Here is a 17846-nt window from a genome sequence, read left to right as displayed (position 1 = left end):
GGAGACCATATAGCAGCCTTCAAGTATTATACCTAAAGGGGAACTACAAGAAAGCCGGGAGACAGGCTTTTTACAAGAGCAGTAGTGATAAGGGGTAATGGCTTTAAACTGAAAGAGGGTAAATTTAGATTAAACAATAAGAAAGAAATCCTTTACCATGAGGGTGATGAGGCACTGGAACAAGCTGCCCAGAGTAGCTGTGGATGCCTCATCCCTCGTAGTGTTCAAAGCCAGGTTGGATGGGGCTTGGAGCAACCTGGTCTAGTGGAAGGTGTCCCTGCCCATGGCAGAGGGGCTTGAAACTAGGTGATCTTTACGGTCCCTTCCAACCCAAACTGTTCTAGGATTCTATGTTTATAATTCTCGGAACTTATTCTGAGAAGACATTTTACTTCTATTTCTAAGGGACCTAGATGCAGATTATCAATGGTTTTAAAGCCATGCTTTTAAAATAAAATAAATGACACATGTACTTGAGTCAGTTACCTTTTCATAAGCTTGCATATAGAGGCATTCACCAAACACATTCTCCATGTTCCGCATATTATGGAAGTAAGTTATACATTCATGGAAAGAAAAGCGCAGGTAAGTAGAGAACCCTGAAGTGGTGAGCTGATTAGAAAGCGTTTTCGGGAAATGCCTCCTGCTTACTGTGCTCCAGTGGTTTGTCAATGTCAGAATTAGCAAGGATCACAATACAATTTAGGACACGCTTGTAGAAGTGAGACTTTCTTCTCATAATTCATATGACAGAGATAGCTCCTAACGAGTGAATTATGTAGCTCTGCAGAGAAATATAATGGGATATGAATTCAGAGTGTAAAAAAAAACCTTGTAGGTCATCTGTTCCACCTTTCTGCTAATGTCTCTTTCCTAAAGCTCATTTGATTTGGTTCTGCCCAGATTAAATTTTATGCACAGGAAGCACTGGCCCCAGCCACATTTTCTTGAGAGACTGTTGTCCTTGATAGACTGTACTTCTCACTTAGTCCTGCCACCAAAATTTTAGTCAATACATTCCATATATCTAGTTTTTCAAAGCAAGGTCAATAAACCACAGCCAGTCTTAGCAACAATTAAGTACGTTACTCAAATCTGGTAGAAAGAGTCCATTCCTTACCTAAAACCCAGGAAATTTTGAGACACTTTGCAACAGGTCCTTAAAGGAGGGGTCTATTATGGACCTAAGAAGACTGCTTGTGGGAGTCATTACTGATGTACTCTGGTTGATAAGAGTTGCTGCAAAAATGGGAACTGGGCATTGAGATTCAAGATTACGGAACGGCAGAGCTCTCCAGAAACTATTTACACTATATTAGTAAACTTCTCCTTATTCTTATAGCATAAATTTTAACAAATACATTTTTATTCATATCTGACAATTTATATAGAAGAAAATGCTACTCTCCTACCAGTTCTGCCCCAAGCTACTGACTCATATTTATGGATTGATCTGCAGAGATGCGGAGCACATGCAGTTTTCCAGCAGAGTTTAGGAAAGCAATAGGGCTTAATATTTTTCAAACACAAATCACTAATAAGCTGTTGCCAAGGGAATTCTGCCTGAGCATTTGGGGAAAGTGAGTATATGATGCATCTTCTATAGTTCTTCTTCTAGCCAGTTAGCCCATGGAAATCGGTGCAGCAAGATGCATGTAAGTGAAAATTCCTGAAAAATCAAATTTTCATAGAAGGATTTGAAAGCTAGGCACGTCAAATAAGTAGGCAACAAACTCCAGAGATAAAATTATATTAAAATTTTCAGTATGTGAACAACACGATTGCAATTACTCATTGTGCACTATATACTCTGCAGCATGACTGCAACTTTGGCAGAGGAGAGGCAGATGAGCTCGGTGTGATGGCCGGTGTTCAGAAGTAAGCAGCAGAGGCTGAACACAGAGGGGTCTCTCTCAGTTTACTCTTAAGTGATGAGAAGGTATCCTTAGAAAGTTTTGTACAGGCAGACTCGTCAGATGATTATCAAAAAAAAAAAGACAAATATCTGCTTTCATAAAAATGCTGGAAGACAGCTATGAGACAACAACTTTCATTTAGCAAAAGCAGATTTATTTTTTTTTTTTTACTGTAACTCAGACTGGATAACAGAGTCATGAATATTTATAGAAGCTGCCACCAAAGTTTACAGGCAGCACTTATCCAGACAGGGAGCTTACATTTTTAAAGGGAGAAACTAATTAAGTTTTGGGTTATTTTCCTGTAAATGCTCTAGTTTCCTAGAAGATTGCTTTTACAACACATGACTTTATTTGGAAGGCTAGTGAAAATATGTACATTTTCAAAACTTGCCCTTCTTCAGTGCAGCAGAATTGTAAGAATTAGCTTTCACTATACAGAAAAATAGTCTCATTAACATCATTTACAGATCACGTGGTTATGTGCTCTTAAACTCATGTCACGTTATCCGTTATTTACTGTGCTCTCCATAATCCACCAAGATTCTGCAGTCCTCAGTTTTAACTAATTTGGGAGAAACACACAGACATAAAATTACAAGGCTGAAACAGTATCCTCTTGCAACTATATAGATGCGGTTGATTGTTGTCTTCTATTATTAGGTCAAACCCACTTAACACTGTAAGTGACTGTGGAACTTTCAAAAATTTTTTCTATCCATCCTTTTAACATATTTCTTTTTATAATATGCAGTTAACTGTAAGAAAAGGTCTGTATTTCACAGATATTTTTGAGTCTAACCATCAACAAAAGATCACTACAGCAAATGAGTAAAGGTTACTAATTCTTCTTCATATGTTATACATCTGGACTTTTTTGCTTAGGTTTAGGCTTGAGCTTTTCAAACACAAAAATAATTGCTATTTTGTTGCAAATGGAATTTTTACCTAGCTTTTCATATCTTATTTATCTCTTTCAAACAAGAGAGGAGTAAGGAACTGAATTCCTGAAATTTGCAACTGCTGTGAGTCACTAAACCTCCAAAAGAACCTGACAGGTCCCATGAGAACCAATGCCAAACGTATATGGAATAACAATTTTATATTTCCCCTTTCTGAGAAGCAATGGAGTTCACAAGCCTCCATATTTAATTAATTCTTAATGACATGAGCTGTTTTTAATCTACCAGAAAAAAACCCTATCAGTCACAAAATTACATCTGTTAAAAAAAAAAAAAAAGAATATGACTACAGTAGGTCACATGCTCAGCCTTTAGCTGTGTTTATTTCCAGAGACATTCTTCTGAACTGATATCCAATTCTATTTGTCACGAAACCAAATTATAACTCAGGGTCTTGACTTAACTCACAGTAAACACATAGTGATTTGAACTACAATGGCTTTAAATAACAACAACAACAACAACAATAATAATAATAATAATAATAATGTGCATACTTCTTTTCACTAATCAAATCCCATTGAAAGCGATGGGATTCTGCACAGAACAACATGTCCTGCATGGGTGGACTCCAAGACATATGGCATTCAAATGGGTATCTTCAACAGATGGAATCTAAGAAACTGCCTTTTAAAAAATTATTTGTAATTTGAGACACCTCTCCCGAGATCTCTTATAGCATAATTTTTCAAGAAAAAGAGAGGGAGATTTTAAGCAACTTGTGAAAAATCTGTAGTTTCTTAGTAAACTCAGAATGATCAGATAGTTAATATTTCAATTGTTACAATCAGATCCAAAGGCTACACAATTCCACTATGACATAAATTAATCCAAGGCTTCTTTTTGCCACCAAGACATAGCACTCACTATGGCTTTGTCATGACAATGGGTCTGCAGTTTCTTGGCATTTTGGAAGACTGTGTTTTCATGTCTTTTTGCTTCACATTTTCTCCATATCAATCTTTTTCAAAGAAAATATTTGATATTACAAACTCACATGGAATAAGAAAATATATTTTAGGGAAGATATTAACATATCAATCAAAGATGTAAAGATTATTTGTTTCTGAGTCAGCTCTGGTGATAAAGTAACACATGCGGTATCTCAATCTCATTTAATTTCTAGTTGAAGATTAATTACTTTCCTGGCAGTATGCTACATTCTGGACAGTAGCCCAGCTATGGGTGAGTAATGGTAAGTGATTGGGAGTAATTTTAAAATTCAAATATAATTGTAGTGTGTTTTCAAAGACTTGCAAAATTAGGTCAATGCCAAAGAAAATGGTTTGCTTTGTTAATAACTTTGATAAAGGAAGATTACAGAGAAAGCTTGCTTCTTGCTGGCCTTGAGAGACTCCTAATGCCTGCCACAGTCCTTAGCTTTAAGAAGTTCATTTTCAAAATTGTTCAGGACAAGCCCATGACAACAGAAGCACTTCACAGCACCATAATACATGACAAATATGAAATGCATTTGCATATATGCAATATTATATTTATTATATTTTGCTGTGATTGCTGTGAAAATCCACAGAACCTCCTTTGAACATATTTGAGGTGGAATTTATCCTTTAATATCCTCAAATTGTTTCAATGCTATGTCAGATTTATTTTGGATTCTTGAATATTATCTGTTCGATTTTTCTATTCCTCTGATGACCATTGTTTACAACAGTTATGTTATCCTTTTTGCAAGCAGCTGTATTCAGTTCTGTACCCTCTTTTTATATTCATAGAAAGGTAGTGGGAAAAATCCTGAGGCCACAAGGCAAGTGCTAATTTCTGTAACCAGGAAGATGATCAAGAACACTACTGAAAAAACTGAAGTGTTAAAATTTTATTTTCCTGTGAATGCTCTAGCATTAGTCAATTCTGGTGACACACAGGCACCTTAGGTAGATGCAATGCAAGACTCTGACCCTGCAAGTTTCTCACAAGCTTCCACCTTTGGCTCATGGCTTGGAAGGAACAATGAAATGGTAGGGTTGGAACTTTCCCTTCCCTTCCCTTCCCTTCCCTTCCCTTCCCTTCCCTTCCCTTCCCTTCCCTTCCCTTCCCTTCCCTTCCCTTCCCTTCCCTTCCCTTCCCTTCCCTTCCCTTCCCTTCCCTTCCCTTCCCTTCCCTTCCCTTCCCTTCCCTTCCCTTCCCTTCCCTTCCCTTCCCTTCCCTTCCCTTCCCTTCCCTTCCCTTCCCTTCCCTTCCCTTCCCTTCCCTTCCCTTCCCTTCCCCTCCCCTCCCCTCCCCTCCCCTCCCCTCCCCTCCCCTCCCCTCCCCTCCCCTTCCCCTTCTGCAACATAAGTCAAATTCACCAACTGCAACAGATTTTACAGGTCTTATATTTAAATCTCTAAAGGTCTCAAATGAGTATATTTATTGTTCCACAAAGGCACCTCCCCACATGATGAAGAAACTGCTTCCAAGTTAATTCTGTACTTCTGGCACGGAAAAAATGGACAAATTATACATCCATTTACCAGCTAACATATGTAATTCACTGCCCAGTCCAGTGATCAGTTGTGATGAGAAAGTTAGTGTCTACTAATTTAGATTAAAGGATATTAATAGAAACTTCCTCAGCCTCATCTCAAGTTCAGACCAGTTAAGCATATATTTATTTACTAAAACTCCCCCGGTAATGTAATACACATTACAGCTGAACAACACAGTGTGTCCCAAAACCGCAGTAAATTACTTTCTGATCTTCAACATATTAGGAGACTACACTGAAGTGCCCCTCTGAGAAAAGCAAGTAACACTTTCACCAAAAAGAAAAAACATTGTAATACATGGTAAAACAAGCATTTCTCCTTCAGCGACTAATTTCCCCATAAGGAGATGCTAATCATTCATGTATGGTATCACAGAATCACAGTAACTCATGGTATGAGTTAGTCCTCCTTTGCAGCTTTCAAGAACTATTTGCTGGAAAACTTCATATCTCAGTATTTTAAAGAAAGACGAACATTTTTCACCTTCCATGGCATGAGGAAAGTGTCAGCACTTTCAGACCCTACCCTGAAGGCACTCAGCTCTGCTGAGTGTCCCAGCGTGAAGTTGTTTTATTTAGCAATGTATTTGAAATTAAACTGCGTCCACTGCAGCAAGGAATGAAGGGTCTATCGGAACCATTCATTCCTGTGGTTTGCAGCTCCCAAGGGCTGAGATCAAATCCATACTGCAAGTGAACTTGCATCTAAATTTCCAAAAAGCTGTAAATAGAGACTTTCAAAATTTGAGTTTTTGAAAAGGTAAGCTATCATGTACATGCTTAGTTACCTAAATAAGTGACTTAGTCTTCAAGTGAGATGAGTACTTACAGTCTGGATTAGAACGAACAGGAGACTGTTCATAGATGATCCATTTTCCTTTAAAATTAGGTCACTATTTGGTGTATAGAGGCACCTAATTTTGGTTATAATTTTTATGAGGGTTTTTTTAATACTTTACTACCTATTATCTTCAGATTTTCATGTCTAAGCACCTATCAGTAACTACAATGCATAATTTATGAATAAAAACCCAAGAAAAAGGCAAATAAATAAGGCAATTTCTAACACAGTTTATATTAGAACCATATTAGCTTCCATAATAAATAATTTTCCACAAAATGTATATCAGAAATAAATTAGGCACATCTTTGGGTCTGAATCAGAGAATAACTATTGCACAACCATGAATAAAGCCTCCTCTGCTTCATTGAGACTTTGCCACTGTAAATAATTACACTTCCTGGAACAAACAGAAGATGTAAATGGCAAGGCAGGATAAGTTTTGAGGTTTGTTTTGCTTTGTTGTTTGGTTTGTTTTTTTTTTTTTTCTTCAGATCAACTCCAAATCTGACTTTATAAACTTCTAGAACACTCTGAAAAAGGTAACAACACATTCATTTCAATATCAGCAATTCTTGTACAAGAATTACATGACATATAATTATGTTTTTAACAGTGGGATGATTAAACAAGACAGACTGCAATGATGTGTTCATTCATAATTTCCAAAAGAAATGCAAGAGTTTTCTACACTGACCATAGTCCGTGTTTTCCGGCTCCCAGCAATTTGATGGCCAAAAATAGGGTGTCTATAGACAAAACAAAAAAGCAGGGAACTCAAGTTAGACAGCGCAAGAATTGTACAGTTCTTGGATTGATACTGATTTTCAGAGTCAATTTAACATTTTTGGTAGATCTATCATATTGTTAACTTGACAAGTTTGAAATACACATCATAAGAGAAAATCAGTTGTGTATGCTTGTTTATTGTACTACTGTCAGAACGGCATTGGAAAAGAAGAGCAAAATGTTCTTTTTATTTTTAAAGTTAAGGGAACAAAAACCACAAGGTTAGGTAGTGAGGCCATCTTTTTCATCTTCCCTAGCAACATACCTCTCACATGTCCCAGAGAATCAGTTTTAGAAGGTGAAAAGCCAAAAGATACTTCTTGATTTTGGAGAGTTTTCATTAGTATACATTAATGTTTTATACTATTTCCTGGAAGTTATTTGTTTAAAAATGCCACTAAACACAACTTGTTTTCACAAAGTTATCAAAGTTTTCATCTTTTGAAGTCTATTTTTTTCTATTATAATTGTTTACCAATTGTGATTTAAAATGTGATTTTTTTTAATGGAAAGCCAATAATAGTATCAATAACTAGTTCAATATTGGGCTTATTAAAACTGTGCTAAATGTATTGCTAAAATAATTCACTTCTACCAAATGAAGACTATAAGACCATATAAGCATTTTTTCATACAAATAGCTTCATTTTTAAAATGGTAAATTTTTGCAAAAATGTGAAGGATTATAGTATTTTATACATAACACATTTATATATATACATATATATACACATACAGAGAGTTACATATTATTTGAGCATTTGAATTACTCTCATTTAATATGTGGACAGGTATGAGTGGTATTTCAAAGCCAGGTGCTTCCTTAGGAAAAAATTCTGCTTTACTTTCTGTTTCTTATGAGATTTTCTCAAAGATCTCCCAGCTGCAAAAATGGAAAGCTCTCTTGCTGCACACTTCCCTCAAAATTGTTTTAATGCTAATCTGGAAACCAATAGGGCTGAAGGGTGACACATCCACATCTACTGTCAGGTTAAATATACTTTGTGAAAAATGTCTCTATTGTAAAAATGACCCATCAACTTCAATTGGAGTGATTTAGAACTTGCTATTTATCAAGCAAGAGCAATGAGTTGAAGTGTAAAAAAGAAACAATCACAAGCTAACTTCAAAGGCTGAGATGTGGTTCTTCTAAGCTGTTTTCTGCTCTGTAATGGAGCAGCAGTAACTCGTTATCTTATCAACTACTCCTTTGCAGTGCCACTGAAACCAAAGTGAACAGCTCAAAAGGAACAAAGAGGAGCCCCTAAACAATGAACTGACTCAGTGAATCCTGGAGAAGGAAGAAGTGATAAAAGTAATTTGACAATGTCAATTATAGAAAGCATAAAGTCTTCATCATTTAAATATACAGTTTTCAAGCCCAGGGAGGGAGAACATTCCTTCCTTTGAGGCATGAAGTGTATCTTGGGAGAGGCACAAGAAGAAGAGTACAACTACCTCATTTTGCTGCTAACAGTAACTTTAACCTGTGTTTACGAGTTCCAGTTGAGCTTCTGGAAAAAGGATGCAGTGAGGGTTAATAAATACATAGAAATCATATCTGCTCAGGCAACTCCTGAGCTGAAACTGGCTAGGCGTCAGAGGTGGGGATTAGCAGTTATGGTGGAGGGTGGCTGGGGAAGAGCCCTTTCAGAAGCAGAGAGACAGAGATTCTCCCAATTGTGGGTATACTTGCAAATTCCATATTAAAACCCATCATACATACTTAGGATCTGTCTTGACAAATTACATATACTCCCACCCCAGCTGAAACTTAAAAAATAAATTCTGCCTTCTGATTTTAAACCAATTCCCTGAGGTTCTGAGCAAATCCCAAATCTGCTCTTGGCATTCCTTTCACATCAGGCTATGGAGAAATATTATATATTCATGACTATATGTTTATCATGTAAGAGAACGATTCTGTTGTTTTATATAGATATGAAAAGCTACTCCTGGCCAGCAAGAACACTTGAAGAAAGCATTCTGAGAGGGTCTCAGAGAGATTATATCAATCAAGAGTAAATCCGATATTACTGTTTTCAGTAGTAAGTTAAAATAACACATTAAGCTTCTATTGGGACTTGCACATCGGTGGTGGAGGGAGTGTGGGTGCTAAACAGAATATGGGAAAGGGGGCAGGATCGCCAATGTTGTGAAATGTCACTTTAGCTCACTAGGAGGCAGAGGTGGCCAAGGCTTTTCTGAACGATCAAAAGGCGTCCCAACGGCAGGACCTGCTTCTAACAAAGGGACCCAGTTCAGACCAATGCTGAGAAATATGGAAATGCACAGATGACACTTTTTTCTTTCCCAAGCTGAACAAAACTTTCAAGGGAACAGATAAAATCCATTTTCTATTCCATTAGAGAATACCTGACTAAGACTTTGCAGGTGTGTAGTACTCAGAGAGAATGAGGATGCAGGATGAGACACACTGATATTCTGCAATGCTGAGCACACCAGCAAAGGGCCAGCAGGCTCAGAAAATGGGCAGGGGTCTCCTAGGAAAGCAAACTGAGGGTCAAGGGGATGGAGGGGAGATGGCATCTGTCGACAGCATACTAAACATCCAAGCACCTTTATAGAGAAAGTGTAGTGACAGGCCAGTATAAGTACAAATGAACTGAACATGAAAAAGAGATCATGGAAAAAGCACAAACTAATGCAGATGCTACTAAGGATGAGCATAAGCCTCCCTGCACCATCATCCCTCTGAAGATAAAAGCAGAAAAGTTAAAACAGAACATAAGTTTTAATTAGTAAAGCACATGACAAATCATAATAAAAGGTTTTAATTATGTGTTATAAGGTAAGCCAAAAAGAAACCCCAGCAAAAGGCAAGCATCATGATATGAGAAAGGGTTTCAAATAACAGTATAGATAAGTACAGATGATTATTAAATGCCTTCCTTGTTTGAGTCTCCAGAAGGAGGGAGACTGTGGTCAGATAAAGGTCTTTCTGCCCAGGGAATGAGGTGGGCATGAGCTCTCCTTGCTGATGCTCCAAACTGGGCTGGCAGAAGCTGCCTCTGCGATACGAGCCCTGTCCCTGCCCGCCTGCTGCTGGGCAGGTTTGCCGGCCCCGCTGAGCAGCGCAGCGCCCAGCCCCAGCACCGCGGCCTGGCTGCGGCTGCTGCAGCCAGCTGGCTCCTGGGGGAACAAAGTTCAATCTGTCTGCAATCAGCCCTGCAAACAGGCCCAAAATTAATTTTGATGTGAAGATAAGACTACAGGGCAAAGTACAGGGGAGGGGAAAAAAAAAAAAAGACAGGAAGAGAAATACTTATGTGAGGTCAGAGAGTTCAGGTTAGAGGCCTGGTGAAATTCAGCACAGAACACTTAAGGAATTATGGTGTTTTCATGTGGGTAAACTGTGTTTATTTATAGAAAAAAAAAAGCCTCAAAAAACCAAAGAATGACTCCTGGATCCACAGCACTCTGAGTAACACAGATGTGCAAATATTATGACTAAATTTTTGCTCTGGTACTTCCTTCTCATTCTCCTCTACCTCTAACTCTATAGTATCCAACAGGCAAGAGTTATCAAAAGTATTGAATTATCTGCATGATGTTTAAAGGGGGAAAGTTACCTGAAGGACAAGTTATGCACAGAAAAAAATATTCATTAAAGGAACCTTTGAAACATGGGCCGTTATTTAAAAAAAAATTAGAAAATCACATAAAGCAGAGGAGCCTCAGAAGACTACAGTAAGGGGAGGATCTACCTTCTTCAGAAAGAGGAAAACTAGACACTTTCTGTATTCTAATCTTTCTAGATCTAGTGTCTAGATTGAAAAATTGTAATACACTATCCTTAAAAGCTAAAGGTTACTCAACTTCAATTTTTTCAAAAGCATATTAGGTTGCTTACAGTGTAAAGCCCTTACTAGATGATGAATAAACAGTAGAAGCTATGTATCTTGACCAAGGCAAAGTCCTACATTACTTTTTTACCAGCAAGTAAAGAATTATGGTGTCACCACAAGTTATGTGCTCAAAAGCAGCTACAGCTGCTGATAGAGTTGTATTCAAAGCATAGATAACTACTATTCACTTTCAAAGCAGGAAATGGCCTTGGTGGGTGTAGTAACAAAAATATTAGATACTGAAAATGAAATGTGATTAAAAAATTAGTTTCAGATTAATGGATTTTTGCAATTATGTGATATTATGGAAAAAAATACATTAACAATAAACTGACTGACATTTTTCCAAATACATATTCCACATTTTCTTGCCTAATTGTCTGGTCCTAACAGTCACAAAGTTCTGGTCTTAATCTAACTCACCACATGTCATGCACACTGGAAAAACTGAAATACCCCCTGATAAATTGTAGTAATAAAAGTAAATCTCAAGCAACATCACTCCTGGCTGAGAAAAAAACAGGGAGAAACCTCATCACAAGGCTTCCATGATAGTACTATTCAGTTATTGGAACGATACATTAAGATTTTGGGGAAATGTGTGTCAAGGGCCCCTGTTCAGGCTGGTGCTCAAAGGCACTGGACAGCCCCTTGCCTGTTTCTATTCTTCAGGGACATCTCTGACTGTGTCCCCAACACCCTCGGCTACAGTCCTCAGCCCCAGCACCTCATGGGCTCCTGCCTGCTCAAAGATCTATTGTCCCAGCCTCTGCAATCAGGCAAGTTAACATCAAGCTGGCACAAGGTCTTGGACAGAAATCCCTGGAACCTTTGACTCCAAAACCCTCATTTTCCTACAAATGCAGTCTGAAGCTTCTTTGCCCCTTAGATGTTACAGACCTCAAACAGTTTAATCACATAACATGTGACTATAACGTATGTGCTGGGTTTACATCTCTCCACTGGTGTTCCAAAAGTCTCCACACAATTTAACAGTCCAGATATTTAATAATCCCTTAGAAGAATTTGGTAGAGAGGTTATTGATGAAGACTGGGGGAAGAAGATTTGCTTGTTCAACACAGAAAGATCAGAAAGTAAAGATTACAATAAGAAGATCCCTGGTCTCTTGTAATGAGAACAGGAGGTGTGTGCAAAGGAGAAGGCTGCCTGCTCTCATCTGATGTATCAAAAAACTCCCACAGGAATGCAAGGAGGCTTTGCCCACCTAAAGGCCTTTCTCTATACCTGGACTATGCAAACAAAGTTTGGTTTAACTATTTCTTACAACTCACATATCCCAAGTACACTGGAGAAGAAGTATAACATCCCTTGCAATATCACATATTCCTACAGCAAAAACATTATACAATCTATCTGCCTCGTTTCGTGATCTAGAAACGCTACAGAAGTGAAGATTTTCCCCAGGAGAGTTAAGGACATGGTATAACTTGTTGTACCTCAACATTCCCATTTTCAAAGAGAAGACTATGAAATATCAAGGGGGTTTTGTGAAATGTAGAAAATATGAAGGAATTATCATACTTAAGAATTTCACTTTTCCTCAGAAGTAAATGTGAAGCTGTTCATCATGAACAAGTATTAAACAGGGAACATTTGTCATTCTGCCATGACATCCCACTTACAGCCGGAAGGAAGGTGGGTGGTAGAACGGTTTGGGGAAAGTCAAGTACTGTTTATCAGCCCAGGCAGAAATAATGCTGCCAGTTTTTATCAGTACACTTTTAAGGCACTTTGTTTAATTGTATCTGTAATTTGAGTAAGCAGCCAGTACCAGTCAGCAGCTAGAAAAATAAGGCTTACACAGCACCGCACATGCGAGCATAGACATATTTAAGCATTCAGAACAAACCAGGCTGTTACAAGGATCTTTATGCCACTGACGGAAAACTGGTTTTCTACACACAAATGCATACTGTTTCTCTCACACTATAGACAAACATCATTAGGTAAACTTAACCCCAGAAATCCATAATCCTCTTGCTAATAAAGCCATATCAAACAAAATCCTGTAACAAAACAAATAGGTCTGCTTCAGACGTACCATAAAATGAATCAATAATAATTTCTGAGCTAATGAAACAGCCACTTGTAAAAATTAGTGTTGCCCATCAGCTTTTATAAAACATGATTAATTTCTATGCATTAAACTGTATTACTGAGAAGGGAACACATTAAGTATCTTTCATCTACTCCTTGTTGATAGTAACAAGAAAAGAATTGTTGTTTCTGAAGCTGCTCCACTCCATGAAATCTTTTAAAATCTAAATACTGGGATGGGGGAGGAATATTTGAATCACTCATAAACCTTCCTTTGCTTATTACTGCTATTCTTCTCACAGGCACCAGGGAGTCTTTATAAACAGCAGAAATCAAGTCTTTGCTAAATAATACTTATACACAATCTCAAATGATAGATGTCAAAATTTGTGGGCATTTAGTTTTACATTCACTGCAGTTGACTCAAATGATCTCTCAGCAAAGGAAAAGGGTAAGATTGCTGATCTAGCACTGTCAAGCCCATAAAGGAAGGATGCCAGCAAGTAGTGGTCTGTGGTTAGCTCAGAACTATTAAAAAAGAGGTTGAGGAAGCTGGAAACAACAAAGATTTTTACTCCTCTTTTCTAGCCTGGAAAGGGGATGAGCACAGAAAGCAGCACAGTGGGGTGGTAGAAAGTGTGTCTGAGTGGGGATTTAAAACAGAAAAAAGGGCACTGATAGGGCAGTCAGAAAGACACATGGATTTGAAATTATTATTTGTTCTTTGAAAAGTAAACAGATACTGTATATGGTGAGCCTGAGCTGAAGAGATAATGAGTCCTTGCACCTGCAGTCCCCAAAGAAAATCTGCCAAATGCTGAATAAGATAACATGCTTCTTTTTTGTTTCTAAAATCTGGCTTCCAACAAAATCCTTCCCTCAAGGCATGGTAGATGATCCAGCGAGGCTGCGGACAGTGGCTGGAGAGCTATGATGTTCAGCCACAGTATTCAGAATGGCCAGATGCCAGTCCAGGACTGAGCTGAGAGGTAATGCCCTGAGCAGGGTTGACTCAGAAAGAGGTAGGAACAAGGTAATTTCACCTCAGACAAAAGAATCCACAACACTTCACACTCTACACTATTTTATAGCAAAGATATTCAAAGATCCTCACAATGATTGCTATATATAATATTTTAATCTCAAATTCAGGCATGGGAAAACAAGGCCAGAGATGTTAAATGCATTTGTAAAGAAAGTGTTCCCAGTGATAGAACAGGAGAAGACATCACAGATGAAATCTTCATCTCGCCAAAATCCATGAGGTTTGCTGCTATCTTCACCAGACTCAGGCTTTCACAAGAAACTGTTCCCATTTTCACTTTTTTCTCACCTGTTTATGCTTTCCATCTTAAAAGTTGCAAAACAACAGTAAAACACATTAAATCACAAATTAATCTTGTCAAAAAATGGGAGTGTGACTATCACTAGCCTCAAGTATCTAGGAGTTTGTTTTAAGACGAAAGATATTAGGAAACATTATTTTCACTATGAACGTTGTGACACTTAGTAGGCATGTGCAACGTGTAGATTCTTTCCCTGGTAGACTATTATATAAGCTTAGTAGCTGAGAGGTTGAGTTGGGCATTCCTGATCAAGACAGACATATTATCACACATGCAGACATGGATGACAGGTCTCAGTGAGTAATGTCTGGCACCAGGAAGATCTGCTTTCTATGGTGCACCTTGCTTTTCTTATTTGGGCCCCTCATACCTGTTTGCTCTCAGCTAGAGGAGGGTAGTTAGCAGGTATTCCGCTCCTTCTTTGACCCTGGGCTTAAATTACCAGGAGAAGGCAATTTAGCTGTTCAGGATGGTTCATAAAGTATTGCTACCCCTGAATTTTCTCCTTTGCCTTGTTGAGACTAATAAGAAATTTCCTCTCTCTGAGTAAGGCAATTAATATTTAGATCCATCCCCTTTGAATTAAATTGTTATCACAGAAACTAACCTAATTACACCTAAGTAGCTCAAAGAATGATCTGGCATGATTTTTTTTACTTCTAAGGCCACATTACTTAAAAAGCAGATACAACTACAATTTTACTGCCCTCCTGTTGGCAAGAGTAATAACTATAAGTGTATAATTCTGCCTGTTAAAGGGCATTTGCACAAATTAAGCACAATCTCCACTGCTTTCAGTTACTTCTATACAACAGAAGGTTGTTTAAAACAAACCGGAAGTAATTTTACTGTCAGGAGGGAACACGTTACCCTTTGGAAAACAAAGAATGAAGAGCATGCAGAACATTATTGTAGCTAGCCTGTGTTTTTTGTAGGTCATGTCTTTGTATTTCAGACAGGGATTTCTCTGCTGGGATGGCTTCTGAACTTTTCAGCGCTGGCAGGTGCACAGTTTTCTCTTTCTATTAAAACATCTAGAAATTCATGAAACTTGTCCAATACTCAGTGGGTCCTATTTCCAAAAGTACCCAAACAACTATTCTAGTGGAAAATTCACACATTTACAGCAAAACTTTCCTTCTCATTGGGTGTGTTGTCTTAATCTTTAATTTGTCGGCTTCAGTAACAGATTTTATATTAGCCTTATTTTTGTGGGGAATGTGGAACTGTAATGACCTCAGTTTTGCTGGTAGAACTCCATTTAACAGTATGACACCACTACGAATTTTTTCTCATGCTGTACATTAACAGCTAAAATGGCATTGTTTTAACAGTGTTAGCATAGGAAAAGCAATGCAAAAAGTACCACAGAGCAACCAACCAAAATACTGCAGATACATACTGAGCAACACTTAAATGAAATAAAATATATCCCCCTTTCCACATTCAGACTATGTTAGGAATAAGATTCAATAAGATAATTTCATTTCCTTTACTATGCTTCCAAAAAAACTAGATTAATTTATTTCATGAGAGACACAGTATTATCGCATTTTTTCCAGGATTCAAAATGGCCACTATAATCTTAGCACTTTAGTGACTTAATTTCTAAATAAAATTCTTCTACCACTTTTTAGTTTAAGAGGAATTGCCAGTATTTAATAGGTTATATAAGAAATAAGGTACGGTTAAAATTTCGTATGAACCTTTGTGTAAGGCCTTTCATATAAGCCTCCATTTGCACAAGTCAAGAACATGTTGAAAACCCTTACCTGGAATCGATAAAAGGTGCCATCATCCTTAAGTGTTAGAACATGGTCTGAGATTGGAAAGAAATAGCCATGTGCTGCCATCAGTGTTCCCAAATGTAGAGCTTCCACTGAAGGAAAGAAGAAAGATAAATTTAAAAATTAATTAACTTATTTTCAGCAGTTTAGTTTTCTTGTTCAGATTCACCCTATCTCCTGCAGATAAACACTTGATTCTCAGTGAAGGTGCTGCTATAATGAAAGTGCTGTCTTTTTCTATGTCATATAATAATGTAACAAAAAAAAACCCTTTACTCTCCTTAATGAACAGGTATTATACGTCCCATTTGTAGCTGCAGTTCCACTACTTATAGCTACTGCAATATTCACTCATTTATTTTGAAGCTGGAAACAGCTATAATTTTTACCCTGATGGTGCAGCCTGATTTTCCTCTTCATAGCAGTGTCAGTTTACACGATGTTAAAATAGCTGATTCCAGTTCCATGATATCTTCCTCACTTACTTTATCAGAACCACAGTACAGGATAGAGATTTCCTTCAAAGTTCCTCATGACCAGGAAAATATCAAAGGCTATCAGGATATCAGCTAAACTGAGGAAGTATGGACTGGATGATCGGGTAGTGAGGTGGACTGTGAACTGACTGAAGGAAAGAAGCCAGCGAGTTGTGGTCAATGGGGCAGAGTTCAGTTGGAGGCCTGTATCTAGTGGAGTGCATCAGGGGTCAGTAGTGGGGCCGGTATTATTCAATATACTCATCAATGACTTGGATGAGGGAATAGAGTGCACTGTCACCAAGTTTGCTGATGACACCAAGCTGGGAGGAGTGGCTGACACGCCAGAAGGCTGTGCTGCCATCCAGCGAGACCTGGACAGGTTGGAGAGTTGGGTGGGAAAAAATCAATTAAATATAACAAGTGTAGAGCCTTACATTTGGGCAGGAAAAACCCCAGGTTCCAGTATAAGTTGGGGAATGACCTGTTAGAGAGCAGCATAGGGGAAAGGGACCTGGGGGTCCTGGTGGACAGTAGGATGACCATGAGCCAGCATTGTGCCCTTGTGGCCAGGAAGGCCAATGGCATCATGGGGCATATTAGAAGGTGGGTGGTTAGCAGGACAAAAGAGGTTCTCCTCCCCGTCTACTCTGCCCTGGTGAGACCACACCTGGAATATTGTGTCCAGTTCTGGGCCCTCAGTTCCAGAAGGACAGGGAACTGCTGGAGAGGGTCCAGCACAGGGCAACAAAGATGATTAAGGGAGTGGAGCATCTCCCGTATGAGGAAAGGCTGAGGGAACTGGGTCTCTTTAGCTTGGAGGAAACTGAGGGGTGACCTCATTAATGTTTATACATGTGTAATGGGTGAGTGTCACGAGGATTGAGCCAGGCTCTTCTCAGTTAAAACCAGTAATAAGGGGCAATGGGTACAAACTGGAACTCAGGAGGTTCCACTTAAATATGAGAAGAAACTTCCTCACAGTGACGGTGACAGAACACTGGAACAGGCTGCCCATGGAGGTTATGGAGTCTCCTTCTCTGGAGACATTCAAAACCCACTTGGACACATTCCTGTGTAACCTCATCTGGGTGTTCCTGCTCTGGCATGGGGATTGGACTAGATGATCTTTCGACGTCCCTTCTAATTCCTAACATTGTATGATTCTGTGATCACAGAACACTTAAAGTTGGAAGGAACCTCTGGAGGTTACCTGGTTCAACCTCCCTGTTCAAGCAGGAACAACTAGAACAGGTTGCCCAGGACCATGTCCAAATGGCTTTTGATTATCTCCAGGAAGAGAGGCTCCACAA

General features: G+C 38.5%; 1 protein-coding gene across 9 annotated transcripts in view; it reads right to left on the bottom strand.

Annotated features, from left to right (window-relative positions):
* Nucleotides 1–17846, bottom strand: part of RGS7 (regulator of G protein signaling 7) — a 223312-nt gene that overhangs the window by 48789 nt on the left and 156677 nt on the right. For 8 of the 9 annotated variants that reach the window (XM_071806235.1, XM_065835293.2, XM_071806237.1 and 5 more), the window contains exons 5-6: nt 16043–16149; nt 6905–6956 (exon numbers count right to left, since the gene is read on the bottom strand). In XM_071806235.1, the coding sequence (XP_071662336.1) occupies nt 6905–6956; nt 16043–16149 (159 nt within the window). Of the gene's footprint in view, nt 1–6904; nt 6957–16042; nt 16150–17846 lie in introns of those variants that run through there. The other variant, XM_071806239.1, reaches the window with a different exon arrangement.

Source organism: Patagioenas fasciata, chromosome 3 (genome assembly GCF_037038585.1).
Source record: "Patagioenas fasciata isolate bPatFas1 chromosome 3, bPatFas1.hap1, whole genome shotgun sequence".
Taxonomy (NCBI): Eukaryota; Metazoa; Chordata; class Aves; order Columbiformes; family Columbidae; genus Patagioenas; species Patagioenas fasciata.
This window is presented reverse-complemented; position numbering and strand designations above follow the sequence as displayed.